Source organism: Pleurodeles waltl, chromosome 5 (genome assembly GCF_031143425.1).
Source record: "Pleurodeles waltl isolate 20211129_DDA chromosome 5, aPleWal1.hap1.20221129, whole genome shotgun sequence".
In the NCBI taxonomy this organism is placed as follows: domain Eukaryota; kingdom Metazoa; phylum Chordata; class Amphibia; order Caudata; family Salamandridae; genus Pleurodeles; species Pleurodeles waltl.
Window position 1 is genome coordinate 882775539 of NC_090444.1, and position 18083 is coordinate 882793621.

The 18083-nt window shown below is 45.1% G+C and overlaps 1 protein-coding gene across 2 annotated transcripts in view; it reads right to left on the reverse strand.

Annotated features, from left to right (window-relative positions):
* Positions 1–18083, reverse strand: part of PDCD2 (programmed cell death 2) — a 242329-nt gene that overhangs the window by 193704 nt on the left and 30542 nt on the right. For both annotated transcript variants that reach the window (XM_069234984.1, XM_069234983.1), the window contains exon 3: positions 7503–7655. In XM_069234984.1, the coding sequence (XP_069091085.1) occupies positions 7503–7655 (153 nt within the window). The remainder of the gene's footprint in view (positions 1–7502; positions 7656–18083) is intronic.

Sequence of the window (18083 nt, forward strand, 5' to 3'; positions counted from 1 at the left end):
GGAGGTTTTTGCTTATTGGTTGCAGTTCTACGTACGTGAGGAAGAGGCTAAAGTTTTGTTTAGTGTTTTATCTGAAGGTTTTCGGTTGTGTTACCAAGGCCCGAGGTTGAAGAGATGGGCCACTAATTTGAAGTCGGCGAAGGAACATCCTGAGGTTGTGAGGGCTAAGCTGAAGAAAGAGGTTGACTTGGGCAGGATTGTAGGGCCTTTTGTAGAATGGCCATTGTCGAATTTGACTATTTCCCCTTTGGGCGTGGTCCCTAAGAAACAGGTGGGCGAGTTTCGTTTGATACATCACTTGTCTTGGCCTGCAGGGGCCTCAGTAAATGATTTCATTGCAGCAGATGACTCGATGGTACATTATGCATCGGTTGATGAAGCTATCGCTTTGGTACGGAAGTGTGGGAAAAGTGCCGAGATGGCAAAATCTGATGTTGAGTCAGCTTTTCGATTGTTGCCGGTTCACCCTGATGATTTTTCATTATTGGGAAGGCAATTTGATGAGGCTATATATGTCGACAGGATGTTGCCTATGGGTTGTTCAGTTTCTTGTTCCCTTTTTGAGATGTTTAGCTCATTTTTGGAATGGTGTTTTCTACTTCACAGCGGTGGTTCATTGGTGACGCATTATTTAGATGATTTTTTCTTTGTGGGGAAACAGAGGTCTGGCGATTGTGGCAGAGCATTAAAAGATTTTGAGTGGCTGATGTCTCTTTTTGGCATTCCGTTGGCAAGTGACAAGACGGAAGGGCCTGCAAGATGCCTCAGTTTTTTGGGGATAGAACTGGACTCTGACAGAATGGAAGCGAGGTTGCCTAGGAGTAAAGTACAACATTTGATTTCTTTGTTGGAAGAAGCAGTGGCGAAACCCAAGATTGAGTTGTGTCAGGCACAATCGTTGCTTGGTCATTTGAATTTTGCTTGCAAGGTGGTTAGGGTTGGCAGGGCGTTTTGCCGCAGGCTTGGTTTTTCTATCGGGGAGCTGTTTTACCACATTCGCCTGCGGGCATGTGTTAAGGAAGATTTGAGGATGTGGATTGAGTTTCTGAAGGATTTTAATGGTGTGACGGTGCTGGTTGATGACTGGGACTGGGTTTTGGCACATCCAGGTTTTTTCAGATGCGTCTGGTGCTCATGGCTTTGGTTTGTTTTGGGACGGTCATTGGGCGGCAGAGGCATGGCCTGCGAGTTGGAAGCGGGCGAAGTTCAGCATTGCATTCTTGGAGTTTTTTCCTTTGGTAGTTGCTTTGGCAATTTGGGGCAAGTTTTTGGCCAACAGGAATGTTGTTTTCAATGTGGATAATCAGAATGTAGTGCATTTGGTCAATTCTCAGAAGACGAAGGATGAAAAGGTGCTTAAGTTGTTGAGGATTTTCTTGCTGAATTGTTTGAAGTTTAATATTTTGTTCAAGGCTAGACATGTGCCTGGGATTAATAATGACATTGCTGATGCACTATCTCGATTTCAGTGGCAGAGATTTTGTGGTTTGGTGCCGGGAGCAGATGCGCTGAAGACAATCGTACCTGGGGAGTTGTGGGCACTAGGAGATTGAGGATGTTGGAGCTAGTTCACCAGTCTATAGCTCCGTCGACGAGGAGGACTTATTTTCAGGCATGGTTGGAGTTTCTGGATTCAGGTGCGGTAAGAAGATTGGGTGGGTTTGATGTGACAGCCAGGAGACAAGATGATGCGGTTTGTTTCCTTATCCAACAGATTGAGTCTGGTTTAGCGGCGGTTACTATATCTGGTAAGTTATCAGGAGTTTCCTTTTATGGTAAGTATTTCTGGGGTTACGATCCGGTGGAAGGTGAGTTATGTAGAAGGATTTTAGCTGGCTGGGCTAGATCGGGTGGGGTGAGGTGCGATCGGAGGCATCCTATCACTCACGATCTGCTGAAGGCCTTGTTGGGGTGTCTGGTTGACGTTTGTTTTTCTGAGTGGGAGGTCTGTTTGTTTTCTCTTTGCATGTCCTGGTTGTTTCATGGGGCTTTCTGTATTTCGGAGCTTTTAGGGGTAAAAGGGAGGCAGGGACTCATTCAGGAGAATGTCCAGGTGGGTGATCAGGGTGTCTGCATATGGTTACCTTTTTCCAAAGGGGACCAGTTGGGGAGGGGTCAGGAGGTGTTATTAAAGGCAATACGATCTCAGGATTGTCCAGTGCGTTGTTGGTTTTCTTTTCTAGCACTGCAGCAACATTTTTCAAGGTTTGTATTTGTTCATCAGGATGGGTTGCATTTATTAGCATCACAGTTTTTATCAGTACTGAGGATGGCGGTTGGGAGGTTGGGTTTGGAGCCTAGTAGTTATGGTACACGCTCCTTTAGGATTGGGGCTGCTACAGAAGCGAGACAAGGTAAATCGGATCAATCTATTAAGCACATAGGTAGGTGGAGGTCGAGATGTTTTCAGAAGTATGTGCGCTCGTTTAAGCAGTAGGAAGGTTTTTGGGGTAGTTTTCTGCTTGTTTAAGTTTTTTCTTTAAGCTTTTTCCTGGCTTTCTGTACCTCTAATTATTCGCTCTGTACTATCCCGTCTTCTTTCTTCGTTTTGTATGTATGATTCGATATGTACCACTTAACATATTTTTTCTTGTAGGTTGCGTCGGGGGTCCGGACATGGTGTGCGCAGTATGGATTGTAGGACACTCCTTTGTTCGCTGGGCAGAGAAACAAGCTGCATCGAGGCATTTTGGGAGGCAGTTGGGCCTTGATGGGGCTAGAATAAAAATTAGTTGGGTAGGGAACAGTGGTATGAGATGGGGTGAGTTACTGTATGTGTTGGCCAAGAGGATGGAACAGGGGGTTTGTCCAGATTTATTAGTTTTGCATGTGGGCGAAAATGATTTGGTTGCACTTTCGGGAATTAGTTTGTTGAAGGTCATGAAGTTGTATTTATGTAGGATAAAGGAACGTTGGTCACGAACACATATTGTTTGGATGAGTTTTGTGCCGAGAAGGGTTTGGAGGGGTGCCAATTCTTTTAAGGGGATTGAGAAACAGCGCAGAAAGGTGAATAGGGAAATGAGGGGTTTTTGTAAGGCACAGGGTTTTTCGGTGATTACACATGAGAACATTGTGGTTTTGGATGTTGAATTGTTTCGGCAAGACTGTGTTCACCTATCGTTCTTGGGCAATGAGCATTATTTGTTGGAGCTTCGGTTGTTGATTGCTGAGCTACTGGGTGAAAGTTTATGGGACAAGTAAATAGGTTTGGGTGGGGCAGGAAAACGCCTGTTTGGGTTTTCCTGTGTGGCCTTTCGGGGGGGGGAAGGGGTAGATCAGAAAGATGAGAGGGCAGGGAGTTTGCACAGACAAGGGGAACTGGAGAAAGTGACTGCAGGACAGATGGGTTAATGGGTTGGTCGGGTCATGGTGGGGATGGGACAAGGGGTAGTGCGGTGGGGTCACTTTAGAGGGAGGGGGAAGGGGTTAGGTGATGAATTTGTATGAGTGAGGTTTGGGTAGTTTTGTGAGGCTATTATGCCAAGGTTGTATTTTGCCAGACCTGTTCTATTAAAGCGGCCTTTTACCCCTTTAAGTGAGTGTTGTGGTCATTTCACGTTTCAGCCCGATATGCAGCTGGACACTGTCCGAGTACCAGCGTGTGCCGAGATATAGTTCCAATCGATTCCGAGCAGCGGCCAGCATCATGATCAGGCCCTGTCTCCGCAGAAACTCTCAGGTTGCCAGCCTGTGCTGTCAGTCCCATGCTCCAGGTTTGCCCACGGCCCCCGTCGACTCCAATTACGCACCTGCATGCCTCTCCGCTCTAATTCCAGGTCACCTACACCATCCTGGGTGCCTGTTTTTTCCGCTATTATGTACTCACTCTATGAGGCTCAAGAAGTATGTTGTGAGAGAATGCACGCCGGAGCTTTTAACACCGCACGGCCATGCTGGTCAGTGGCATGGCTGAGACCTGCATTTTTTATTTAACCACAAATAAGCAATGGCAAATTCAACAAACTTGATACCCATGATTTACTTGAAAACTTTTTGTGTAAGTATTAACGTGCCACCTCTGAGCAACTTTAGATAACCAATTCCGGCAGGGAGTCAGTCAGGGGAAGCAGCATGGCTCTCAGAAACAGCTCGGAGGAAGAAGTAGTCTTCAATCAGTTCCAGACTGATGCAATGGATACAGGATGCTGAAGATGCGCAAGGATGCTGTGGATGTGATTTGGTTGACAAGGGTCTTCCTGCAGCTACTCCACAGTCCACAGCCTTGATGAGGTGGTCCTGGCCACAGTAATCAACATACCTTAAAGTCCTCTCGGACCTCAGTCACCACTGGACTACCAGTCGGATATCATGGTAGCAATGGAACACATGCTTGGACAAGAACTTGCCTTCTGGGTAACAAAGTTGCACTTTGACTACTCTTTTGGGTTGTGCAGACTCAGGCGCACCTCTGAGCCTTGATCGCTGGTGCTGCATGGCAGACGATTTAGGCTATCAACTCGCCCTAGAAGGCTTCAGTTGTTGAGGCCTTGTGCTACGAACAGGAGCTCTGCCACTTGACCCTTGGAGTCTCTGGCTTTGGCTGGACTCGGGAAACTACTTTTCCACAAGCAGGACACAGCAAGCATAGCACCCTGCTCCTGTGCTAGCCGCCAGATGTGGAGACTTTGGCAGATAGTGGGATGGATTTTGAGCTCCAGGATTGTAGAGAATATCAAATTAATATTCTTGGAATTTAAGTACCTGTTTCTTGATACGGGATGCAAGCTTGGAGTCCGGCCTGTTGAATATAGAAACAAATGGTTTGCAGTCCATGTGCACAGTAAAAGGTTGACAATATGCGTAAAGATGGAACTGAAGACAACCTCAAAGCACAACAATGACCTCCCATTCAATTTGTGAATAGTGCTGCTCCTTCAGTGTGACGGCATAAGTAATAGGGACCCACTTGCCACATAGTTGTTATTATGATAAGATTGCCTCAGACCTATGTCCACCAACACTTCTGTCACCTTGCAGGATCAAAGTAAGCCAAGATTGGGTCTGCTGACAATGTTTTTTTCGTTCTGAGGAAGGCATCTTCTAACACCTCACTCCAGATTCAAGGGGGGGGTGGATATGAGCAGATACCTAGAGGGACGATGAGCACCGCATGGAATCTTCTACAGTAATTTACTATGCCAAGGAAACTGCGTACCTCTGTGACAGACGAGGGAGCACTGACCCCCTTGATGTCCTTCACTTTCTCTGGGCCAAGGGCTACAACTCATGCAGAGGACTGGTAGCCAAAAAGCTGATGAAATTCTTCAGGAAATAGTCAGTTAGCTGTCCTGGAACTGTTGTAGCACTCGTCGCAGTCGTTGGTAGTGTTCTTTCAAGGTTGTGGCGTTGATCAGGAAATCATCACTCACCTTAAGGACCCCCTACAGTCCCAACAACACTTCTCAAACGACATCATGGAACACATCAGCTATGCTGGAGATCCAAAGGTTTTAACACTTGTAGCTGTGCAGTCCTAGTTGCATCAAAAAGGTTGTGATGCATCTCAACTCCACAGCTAGCAGGATCGGATGGTAACTGGATCGGTGGACACTCTTGGAGAACCAACAGGACCAACTAAGGTCACCCACAATGCCACGGGGCTGAGGTGCTGCACTCTCTTAATGGCAAGGTTTGATAAACCTATGTCCACAGATATACACACTTCCCCTGATTGTTTAGTTTCTTGCTCACCACTATGGGTGATATCCACAGTGTGGGGCCCTCGAAGGCCTCAATTACGTCGGCCTCCTCCAAACTTTTCAGCTCCTTTTTCATTTTGGGGTGGAGCTGGAATGTGATTCATATATATTGTAAGGCTGTCAGGTTGGACTGTGGGATCGATATGGAGCCAGACTTGTTTTCCTTTTAAACTGCCAATTCCATTGAACATTTGGGGGGAATCCTTCTATCAGCACTTCGAGTTCCGCACTGAGAATTTTGTATGCAAACTACAGTAGGTTTAACTCTTGGGCTGTCTGACAGTTCAGCCACATGCCTTCTCTGCCTTATGTTATGTATACCTTGGCATTTGTTGCCTCTCTGTGGTGCTCCAGAGTTATTTCAAATACTCCAGCTACTGGAAGCAGCCAGTCGGTATCACATAATCGTACAAAGGTGGGCTTCAGTGCTGGAGGGGATCTTTCAGTTCATCAAAGAGTTGTTGTGCCATTTAGTTTACAGACACCCCTGTCTCTATGACTGTGTCAACAGGATTGTCATATACCAGAATCCAGCACTTTGAAGCAGACCTCAGCTGTGACTGTGCTGGATGTAGATTGTGCACGAGGTGAAGCAGGTCCTTCCTAACTCTTTTAGCCCTGTGTAGATCATGTCAATTGACACATCAGCTTCCTTTCTCACCCAGCTAAAGACAAACCTCCCATAATCAGGATTTGCCATAGGCTCAAAATGGGGATTAGGGACTGCTCCCATTATGGCACACATGTGTTGTGGCCCTGCTTCAGGGAGAGTCCTTGACAACTGAAGAATTCAGCCCCCATTGACACCAATAGCTGTGAAATACATACCGAGGCGTTCCTCCCAGAGTTTTCATCTAGTTGCTTGTGTCAGGGGGGCTTGATGTGACGAAAGGCTCAATGGTTGTAATTTTCACCATTTCACATACTGATGCTTTATGTTACTCTCTAGTTGACAATCCTTGGACTGGTACCATTTTTGTGTTTGTCTTGTTTTCATCAGGGCAGGGAGGTTAGTAGATGTGTAGTAGTGGGGCATCAGCATTGCTCCCATCTGATGAGTCACCACTGGAGGTGTTTGAAGGGCCCCTAACTTCTTGGCTATTCGCAATTGATGACTGATCTGTGTCACCCTCAATGGGGTCTGTCCCTGTGTTCGTCAGGGCACCCTGTTGTGGTGCTGGCTGTAGGTGCTCCTTCTGGTGTCTGTGGGGTCAGACTGCGTTGCTAGACATTCTCTAGATAAGGATCCGAGACCATAAAGAGAGGCTTACTGTGGCGGCATTACTTCAATTATGCAGATGTGCCTGTATTAGAGACTCAAAACTGTTGCACTCATGCTGTGAAATGGGAGACACTGAGCACTGTAGCGCCTCCTTGGTATGTCCCTCAGCCTTCCTTCAGGCACTCAGGTGTAGTGGGAAGTGTCACTTCCTGCTTATAATGATGTTAACAATGTCAAGGTTGAATGGGCTATGGAGCAGGGTCATCACTCTCCTCCTTTGTTGGCATATATTGTGTTGAACGGCTTAGCAAGGCCTCAGACACCAGTATTAACAGAAACACCATGTTTGTTAGAGTAACCTATTATGCTTTATTAACTATTGTTAACTGTGGTTAACTGGCCAAAATAATGCAGACGCACTAACATTACTAAGACAAACCACCTAAATGGGCTCTCAAGATGGGGGGGGGGGGGGGGGGGGGCGCCCAGACCACACAAACAAACAATACCCTTGCAGATCACAGCCAGCGTATTTCACTCACAGACCAAATACAGTGGGCCTTTCTCCATATAATTACCTATCCCAGCTGTGATTGATCCTGCATGATTTTGTTCATCATCCTCGTCGGTTTCCTTTTCACTTTCACTTTCAGATCCCAGTTCCTCGGGCTCGGTTACAATTTCATATTGGGGAAAAAGAAAGCCATGATCTGGAATGACAGATTCAGACTCTGAAATAAAGAGAAGGAAAGTACTTTTAATATTTTATGTCCTGCGTACATCATTTTGTGTGCACTCAGATCACTTTAAACCCTTCGTTCTAGGAATATTCCACAGTACATCACAGTGTTTATAAAAATCCACTGCCTAAAGGTGCAGTGTTTTGTAGTTACGCGTCTGGATAAATGTATAAATAAGCAAATAGGAACACTAGAAGTGCATTACCAACTATTATTCAGAGGTAAATGAATGATTCACATAAAGGATTTTAATTTTGCTATCTATATACAATTGCTAAAAATACAGAGATGCTCAATGAATGTGGGTGATATGGAAAATGTCACTTACCCAGTGTACATCTGTTCGTGGCATTAGTCGCTGCAGATTCACATGCTGTGCACATCCCGCCATCTGGTGTTGGGCTCGGAGTGTTACAAGTTGTTTTTCTTCGAAGAAGTCTTTTCGAGTCACGAGACCGAGGGACTCCTCCCATTTCGACTCCATTGCGCATGGGCGTCGACTCCATCTTAGATTGTTTTCCCCGCAGAGGGTGAGGTAGGAGTTGTGTATGCTAGTAATAGTGGCCATGCAATGGAGTGAATGCGTATGTACATAATGAAGTTTAAAGTAATATATTTACAAATGTACAAATGTTTAAGATCTACTTCTAAACGGCTACAGGCTCCCGGGGAGGCGGGTGGGCGCATGTGAATCTGCAGCGACTAATGCCACGAACAGATGTACACTGGGTAAGTGACATTTTCCATTTGATGGCATGTATAGCTGCAGATACACATGCTGTGCATAGACTAGTAAGCAGTTATGTCCCCAAAAGCGGTGGTTCAGCCTGTAGGAGTTGAAGTAGTTTGAAATAATGTTCTTAGTACAGCTTGACCTACTGTTGCCTGTTGTGCAGTTAACACATCTACACAGTAGTGCTTGGTAAATGTATGAGGCGTAGACCATGTTGCTGCCTTACATATTTCGTTCATGGGAATATTTCCTAGAAAGGCCATGGTAGCACCTTTCTTTCTGGTTGAGTGTGCCTTTGGTGTAGTAGGCAGTTCTCTTTTAGCTTTAAGATAGCAGGTTTGAATGCACTTAACTATCCATCTAGCAATGCCTTGTTTTGAAATTGGATTTCCTGTATGAGGTTTTTGAAAGGCAATAAATAGTTGTTTTGTCTTTCGAATTAGTTTTGTTCTGTCAATGTAGTACATTAGTGCTCTTTTGATGTCTAATGTATGTAGTGCTCTTTCAGCTACAGAATCTGGCTGTGGGAAGAACACTGGTAATTCTACCGTTTGATTCAAGTGGAACGGTGAGATTACTTTTGGTAAAAAATTTGGATTTGTCCGTAGAACAACTTTATTTTTGTGTATTTGAATAAATGGTTCTTGAATGGTAAATGCTTGAATTTCACTCACTCTTCTTAGAGATGTGATGGCAATTAAAAATGCAACTTTCCACGTTAAGTATTGCATTTCACAAGAGTGCATGGGCTCAAAAGGTGGACCCATGAGTCGTGTTAAGACAATGTTGAGGTTCCATGAAGGAACTGGTGGTGTTCTTGGTGGTATAATTCTCTTTAGGCCTTCCATGAACGCTTTTATGACTGGTATCCTAAATAATGAAGTTGAGTGCGTAATTTGCAGGTAAGCTGAAATTGCAGTAAGATGTATTTTAATGGAAGAGAAAGCTAGTTTAGATTTTTGCAAATGTAGTAAGTATCCTACTATATCTTTTGCAGATGCGTGTAAAGGTTGAATTTGATTATTATGGCAGTAATAAACAAATCTTTTCCATTTATTTGCATAGCAGTGTCTAGTGGTAGGTTTTCTAGCTTGTTTTATGACCTCCATACATTCCTGTGTGAGGTCTAAGTGCCTGAATTCTAGGATTTCAGGAGCCAAATTGCTAGATTCAGCGATATTGGATTTGGATGTCTGATCTGTTGTTTGTGTTGTGTTAACAGATCTGGTCTGTTTGGTAGTTTGACATGAGGTACTACTGAAAGGTCTAGTAGTGTTGTGTACCAAGGTTGTCTTGCCCATGTTGGTGCTATTAGTATGAGTTTGAGTTTGTTTTGACTCAACTTGTTTACTAGATATGGAAGAAGTGGGAGAGGGGGAAAAGCGTACGCAAATATCCCTGACCAGTTCATCCATAGTGCATTGCCCGGAGACTGATGTTGTGGGTACCTGGATGCGAAGTTTTGGCATTTTGAGTTTTCTTTTGTTGCAAATAGATCTATTTGTGGCGTTCCCCAAATTCGGAAGTAAGTGTTCAGTATTTGGGGGTGAATTTCCCATTCGTGGATCTGTTGGTGATCCTGAGAGAGATTGTCTGCTAACTGATTCTGAATCCCTGGAATAAATTGTGCTATTAGGCGAATGTGGTTGTGAATCGCCCAATGCCATATTTTTTGTGTCAGGAGACACAACTGTGTCGAGTGTGTTCCTCCCTGTTTGTTTAGGTAATACATTGTTGTCATGTTGTCTGTCTTGACAAGAGTGTATTTGTGGGTTATTATGGGTTGAAATGCTTTCAGCGCTAGAAACACCGCTAACAGTTCTAAGTGATTTATATTAAACTGTCTTTGCTGAATGTCCCATTGTCCTTGGATGCTGTGCTGATTGAGGTGTGCTCCCCACCCTGTCATGGATGCATCTGTCGTTATTACGTATTGTGGCACTGGGTCTTGAAAAGGCCGCCCTTGATTTAAATTTATACTGTTCCACCATTGAAGCGAGATGTATGTTTGGCGGTCTATCAACACCAGATCTAGAAGTTGACCCTGTGTTTGTGATCATTGTGATGCTAGGCACTGTTGTAAGGGCCGCATGTGCAGCCTTGCGTTTGGGACAATGGCTATGCATGAAGACATCATGCCTAGCAGTTTCATTACCAATTTGACCTGTATCTTTTGGTTTGGATACATGGCTTGTATTACATTGTGAAATGTTTGGACTCTTTGTGGACTTGGAGTGGCAATTCCTTTTACTGTGTTGATTGTTGCCCCTAGGTATTGCTGTGTTTGACACGGCAGAAGGTGTGACTTTGAGTAATTGATTGAGAAACCTAGTTTGTGTAGGGTTTCTATGACATGCGCAATGGAGTCGAAATGGGAGGAGTCCCTCGGTCTCGTGACTCGAAAAGACTTCTTCGAAGAAAAACAACTTGTAACACTCCGAGCCCAACACCAGATGGCGGGATGTGCACAGCATGTGTATCTGCAGCTACACATGCAATCGAACATATATATTTATATATTTTTTTTTAAGTGTGCAGATTCCATAATTTGTGGGAATTAAAGTCATTCTTCCATCGTAGACATTGGGTGAGTGTTTAAGAATAAATATCACTAGTTTTGTTAGGCTACCTTACGCTTAAAGAAAATGAATGAGTTGAGACAAGCCAAAGTCAATAAAGACACAAGACAGAGCACACTCTACACTGAGCCAAAATTGTTTCATTGCAGCGTGCAACAACCAGCTTATCAATGTTAAGAAGAAGTCTGACCCAAGGATGGAGACATTCACATATTGACATCATTAATGTTTGTGTGACAGACCACACAGTTAGCAATTTCAGCGATAGACTGCTCAGGAATATTCAGACCAGGAGCCTAGAAGATGTCAAAGCCAAGCAAAAACAAGTAATGGTAAAGCCAACTTGTCTGGCTTATAAAAACATTCTTTCCACAATTATCAGTGAGTTTGTGTACGGGTTTGCGAGTACACGCATGAAAGAATGAGCCAATGGTTGAACATGCGAATACATGTATCTGAACAGGTAAGAAAATAAGCATTAGCAGAGCTAATAGGTCTAGCCTATATGAGATTTATTGACATTGTAGGAGTTTAGTGGCATGGCATTGTGTTGAGTGGCACTGTGTGGGGAGGCATTGTGTGACATTGAGTGGCACAAAACGCTTCAATGATTCTTCAGGAGAAAAAAGAGCTATATAAATACAATTCAGGGAGTGGAGTCGTATGGGGTTTAGTGTCACTGTATGGAGTGGCACAGGAGTACCTTCTTGAATCTCCAACGTTTTTTCCGGGTACTTACGCATACCCCACAGCACTGTCCCCATTCAAGCTGCTTAGTCCTAGACCAACATAAGGCAAATGACTCCCCTGAATGGCCTTTTTTATTCGCTATCGGCTGGGATCTCGTTCCCTCCGCCTGATTAAGTTCCTGTACACTAACCCCACAGCCAGAGTTAAAATGGATTGACATATCTTAGAGTCCATTAGAATACAAAGGGGTACCCATCTGGGATGTCTGCTGTCTCCCCTCTTGTTTTAGCTGCCACTGGAACCTTTGGCGCATTTGCTGCACGACCGGGGCCTGCATTGGGGGATTCCCCTTAGGCGAGGGTGTTCATTTGGTCTCCCTTTATGCAGATAACATGCTGCTTTATCTTAAAAATGTTCAGGCCATGCAGCTCACCAATGTGGCCTTATTGACTGACTTTGCCACCATTCCAGGCTTTTAGGTTAGCTGGCAAAAATCGTGACTTTTCCTGTTCAACACTGATACCCCTAACCCGTTGTATAGTGTATATGTATCCAGCTTCCATGACAGCCATTCAAATTTCGTTACCTGGGGATACATATTTGTCATACCCCTGAAGACCTTCTAGAGGATAATCTGACTCATGCTGCCTGCATTATGTGCAATGATAGTTGTTTTGGAAACTCTTGCCACTATTGGTAGCAGGAAGAGTGGTCTTGCCGCAGCTCTTGTATCGCTTTGCCAATCTTCCTCTTTACATACACTGTCCTTTTTTCATTCTTTGAAATGTATGACAGGTGATCTTATTTGGCACAACATAATAGTACTGCCTAAACTTCATCTCCCGACAAACAATGGCGGGCTCAATGTTCTTAATCTTCAACAGTATTACTAGGCTTCCCAAGTTCACTGGGCGCCATGCTGGTTTCCAGGTAGCAATTTAGAGGATACAGCAACATCTCTCCCTCCTTCGATCTGCAGCGTTTACTTGCCACCTTCCACTCCCTTGCTAATACCCCACCGCCAAATGTTGAGGTACTGCACTTGAGTTGGTCCTGTCCCCTATTATCCACTTATCAGCGAGAGGTCATTACACACCTGACGCGCTGTACAGGTATTGTAGTGTCCTATACTTGGGAGGTGTGCTTTCTGGGGCTCTACCGTCGCGGCAAGAAACACAGGGCTGCAGCCCAGGCTGCGGAAGTAGCCCTTCTTAAGACGAAACGGCTAATCACCCGTAAATAGAAAGCAGCAAATCTCCCAGCTGCCTTGGAGTGGGTTCTTTCCATGTTGGCATAAGCCCACGCGGACAGCACACTATTACGCAGAGAAGAGGTGAAAGATCTCCGAAAATACCCCATATCTTAGACGTGGGATGCCCTCCTGGGGAAGTTCTGTGAAGGTGCATCACTTACTCAACACTCCTCCTGAGAACCACTGTGGTTTACTTTCTTTATCCTTCCCCTCCCTTTCTCCCATTAATATATGTGAACATTTCGGTTTCTACTGGAGCTTGCCGCGAACCCCTGTAATCTCCATGCTGTCCTCTTTGACATCTACCCCTGTCTTTTACACTAGTGCAGGCCCTATTTATTGTCCTTTTATGCACATTTCAACCTACTTCTTTTCTCTTCGGTTCTGGGTTAATCTTTAATGAGTGTTTGCAATTATATTTTTATTGGTATCCCCATTATCCAACGGCTCTCCCTAAAGTATATACTGTAGTACTATCAACTGTCTTTCTTACCGTTGTTAATGGTCCCGCCTGTAGTTAACCAACACACACTTACCCACTATTAGCAATGTAGTAACACATTGCTGTACTGTATATACATGCTCCTTGTGGAGCACGATTTCTATGCACCGTTTATTATACATGCACATGTTGTACTGTAATGAAAATGTTGAAAATGCCAACAAAAACTGTTTTTAAAAAACTGTGTGGAGTGTTACTGTGTATAGTCAAACAGAGTGACACTGTGATGTGGAGTGGCATTGTGTGGCATGGAGTGGCATGCCACAAAGCGCTTCAATGATTCGTCATGAGTAGCAAGCCCTATACAAATAGAATAATTTAGGGGAGTAGAGTGGCATGGTGTTTAGTGTCACTCTGTGGGGTGGCACTGTGTGTAGTGGATTGGCATTGTGTGGCATGGAGTGGTACTGTAAGGGGTTAAGTGACATTGTGTGGTGTGAAGTGGAACAGAGTGAATGTGTGCTTTGGAGTGGCACTGAGTGGAGTGGCGTGCCACTCCACAACGCAATTCAATGCCTAGTCAGGAGTATTAAGCACTATACAAATACAACTGATGGGAGTGGAGTGGCATTGTGTGGAGTGGGGTGGCATTGTCTAGTGTGGAATGGAGTGAAAACTGAGTGGATTGGAGTGGCACGGAGTCGATTAAGAGTGGAGTTGTGTGAGGCCGGGTGAAGTGAAGTGGAGAGGAATTACGTGCCTTAGTGTGTAATTACTTAACATGGAACAGAATAAGTTGGAGAGCGGTGGAACACTGTGGCGTGGAGTAGCACCGAGTGGAGTGGAATTGTGTAGAGTTGAACTGTATGGTGTGGAATTCGGTGACATTGAGTGGAGTGGAAGTAGGCAGAGTGGAGTTTTGTTGAATTGTGTGGAGTGGCCTGGAATGGAAGTGTGTGATTGGGATGGAACTGTGTGGAGTGCAGCACTGTGGAATTGTGTGGAGTGGAATTGTGTGGCCTAGAGTAGAATTGTGCAGAACTGTATGAAGTGGAATGAAGTGGTAGTGTGTTATGTAGAGAGGAACTGAGTGGCAAGGAATGCAATTACATGGGTTACAGTGGAACTGTGGGTCATGGAGTGGAATTGTGTGGCATGGAGAGGAGGGGAATTGTGAGGAGTGGAATTGTGTGTGGTGGGCTGGAATCTGTGGCATGGAGTGGAATTGTGTCGAATGGAACTGCGCGGCACAGAATTGTGGAGTGCAGTGAAACTGTGTAGCATGGAATTATGTGGCACGGAATGAAGTATAATTGTGTGGAGTGGAATTGTGTGGCATAAACGGAATTGTGTGAGATGGAGTGGAGTGGCATTATGTAGTATGGAAAGTTGCCAAAAGTTGCTACTGAATTTCTCTTTCCAAACCATAACTACTGAAAAAATGCTATTCTGCCATCCCTGTGATTTTTGTATAATCATGGATTTGCTGCATAATGAATCAGCTGCTGCAAATTTTAACAGAAAACCCTGTAAGCTTCGGTTTGTAACATGTAGTGCTGTAGATTCACATGCTGTGCATACTCCTGCCATGTAGGATTGGGCTTGAATGTGTGCAAGTTGTTTTTTCTTCATAGAATTCTTGAGTTACCAGTTAGTGCGACTGTTAATTTTTGCGTAATAGGTTATCTGGCTATGCATGATTTTGATAAAGCCTGTCCTTTAAGTGGTTCAGACAAAGCGACTAACAGTTGGTGGGTTTTTCAAAATGGCTTTATTCTGTTTATAAAGTACATTAAGGTTCGTTTGACATCTAAAGGTATGAAGAGCCCTTTCTCCAAGTCAGGATTTGGAAAGAAAACTGGAAGTTCTATGGATTGTTAAGGTGAAAAGGGGAGACCACCTTAGTAAGAAATTTAGGGTTGGTCCAACGAATAACCCTATCTCTATGAACCTTAAAGAAAGGTTCTTCCAAGGTTAAGGCCTGGAGCTCACTGACACACCTTAGTGATGTGATAGAGACTAGGAAAGCTGCTATCTAAGAAAGAAATTGTAAGGAGCATGAGTGGACGGACTCAAATGGGGGACCCATACGTCTTGGGATGATAATATTAAGATTCCACACTGGCGTCTGAGGCACCATGGAGGAATGACTCTTGAGGCCCTCCATAAAAGCTTTAATGATTGGAATTCGGAAGAGCAACACTTTTTGCCTATGCAAGAGATATGCAGCCACAGCTGCCAGGTGCAGCCGAATGGAAGCGAAGGCTTGACCACATGTTTAGAGGTGCACTAGGTTAACAAACAATGATCTGAACTGTGACTGGAAGGGGGGGGGGTTGAAGTTTGAGAGACGGCACGAGTAGTGCTTCCTTAAGAATGCTCATGCATTCTGGAGGTGGACTAAGATAACCAAATTCTAAGACTTCAGGAGCCAGATCGCTAGGTTGCAATTCTTGGGATGGTGCGGTCTCATTTCTCTATTGTTCTGCCTGAGAGGCTCAGCACCAGATGGACTGAGCGAACAGGAAAAGCTGAGGAGAGGGAGTGCCCCTAACCTCATTTCTGAATGTAATACATGGCTGTCGTTCTGTCTGTCCGTGTGACTACCTTTCCCCACATGTGGGCAAGGAAGGACTGTGGGCTAGATGGACAGCTGGCAGCTTCAGATAACTGATATGGAAATCCCTGTGGATGGGACCGCACTACAACCGACAGTCAGGTTTTGGAGGTGTGCACCACCGACTGAGGGATGCATTCATAGTGACTGATTTGTGGAACTGGGTCAAGAAAGGGAGGCCTCCACAACAAGTTGCTGGTGTTCTACGGTTGCAGACAGTTGCGGCTGATCAACACTAGATCTTCCTAATGACCCTCCTTTCGAGACCACTGATGCAATAAGCATTCCTACAGTGGGCGCATGTGAAATCTTGTGCAATGTACTCTGGAAATGCAAGAGGCCATCATGCTTAGGAGGTGCATGACTGTCTGAACTGTGACCTTTTGAATTGGCTGAAAAAGACAACATTTGGAAGGGCTGGACTCTTGCTGGACTGGAATAAGCCTTGTCATCCTCCGCATTGAAGATGGCTCCCAGATAGGACTTTGCAACAGTGATGGTAAAGCCTATTTTGCACAGGTCTATTGTGACTTGGGTGTGTATACAGCACTGCTGTTGCACTGCGTTCTTTACCAGCCAATCATCCAAATAGTGGAGTTTATGGATCCCCTCTCTTTGCAGTTGCACAGATACTACAGCAAGGTATTTGGTAAAAACTTGGGGTGTGGTTGTGTCTCCGAAGGGCAGCACTTTGCATTGGTATACTGACTGCTTACCACAAACTGCAGGCCGCGACGATGCAGCAGATTAATCGGAGTGTGGGGGTAGACATCTGCTTGAGGTTAAGTGCAGCCATGAAGTCTCCTTGCTGTAGCAGAGGGATGACAGTGACCATGTGAAAATGTTCTCATAGTATGTACTCGTTCAGGGGTCTGATGTCCAGAATGGGCCTGAAGGACCTGCCCACCTTGGGAGTGAGGAAGGAGAGAGAATACACACTTGAACCCTGTAGGTATTGTAGCACAGGCTCTCTGGCACCACTGACCTCTTCCCAAAGCGGACACTGATGTTCTGGGGGAGAGGAAATGTCTGAGGTGGTATGTTGGGTGGTGTGGAGGTGAGCTCCAGGCAATAACCGTGTTGGATGCAGTCTAACGCCCACTAGTCTGAGGTGACATGTTGCCAAGTGGGAAGAACATCTGAAGTCATTCGACAGATGATGTGAAAACGGAAGGAAGGATTGGCAAATCATTGTTTGGCTGGGTTAGCTCCCTTGGGAGAGCTACCATTGCCTCTACCTTTGGCGCTATTTCCACAATAGACATCCCTGAAGAAGCCCCGTGTAGAAGCTGGTTGGGCAGGCTGGTTCTGGAAAGATGTGGAGGTTTTGGTAGTCATGGCCTTGAAGCCTCTGGGATATGCAGAGTGGCAAAAGGACCCCCAAAGGGGAAGGCATCTGGAAGGTGCCCGTGGCTTTTCCTTTCTGCGCTTCTTGGATTTTCTCCAGCATCTCATCAACCTGAGGTTCAAATAGATGTTCCTCATCAAAGTGCAGAATGCCGAGATTCTGTTGAACATCTGGCTTGAACCCAGAGTCACAGCTTGCAAAGGAGGACACTAAAATTAATTCCCTGAGCAGCTGTGTCAGCAGCATTTACGGCACACCTGATGGTAGTGTTGGAAAGGAGTTTGCCTTCTGTGACCAACTTGCTTCCCTTTTTTACAATGCTCCTCTTGGAAGTTTAAAAGGACCTCCTCCATTTCGGCCAGGTGAGCCCAGTCATATCTAAAGAGCAAACCAATGGAAATGGAGTTGGCAGACTGTGCAGCCATCTGTTTTCCAGCCCCATCTATCCTAATATTCTGTTTGCCTGGCAGAGCGGCATCGTCGGTGCCCTGAGCATTTGCCTGCTTATGAGTGCTATGAGCCACTAGGGGATCTGGTGGAAGCTGGACACTATCATAGATGGGGTTTTAGGGGAGACTTTGTACTTTTTTAATCAATCCGTGGAGTAATAACCCAGGCCTTGATTGGCTCCTCGAAGATATCAGGGGTAGGCTTGTGCAACCTTTTCAGCATGGAGAGATACTGAATGGAGCGATAAGTTGAAGAAAGAGTCTCAAAGAGGAAATCCTTCTAGATAGACTCGTTATGCATCTGCACAT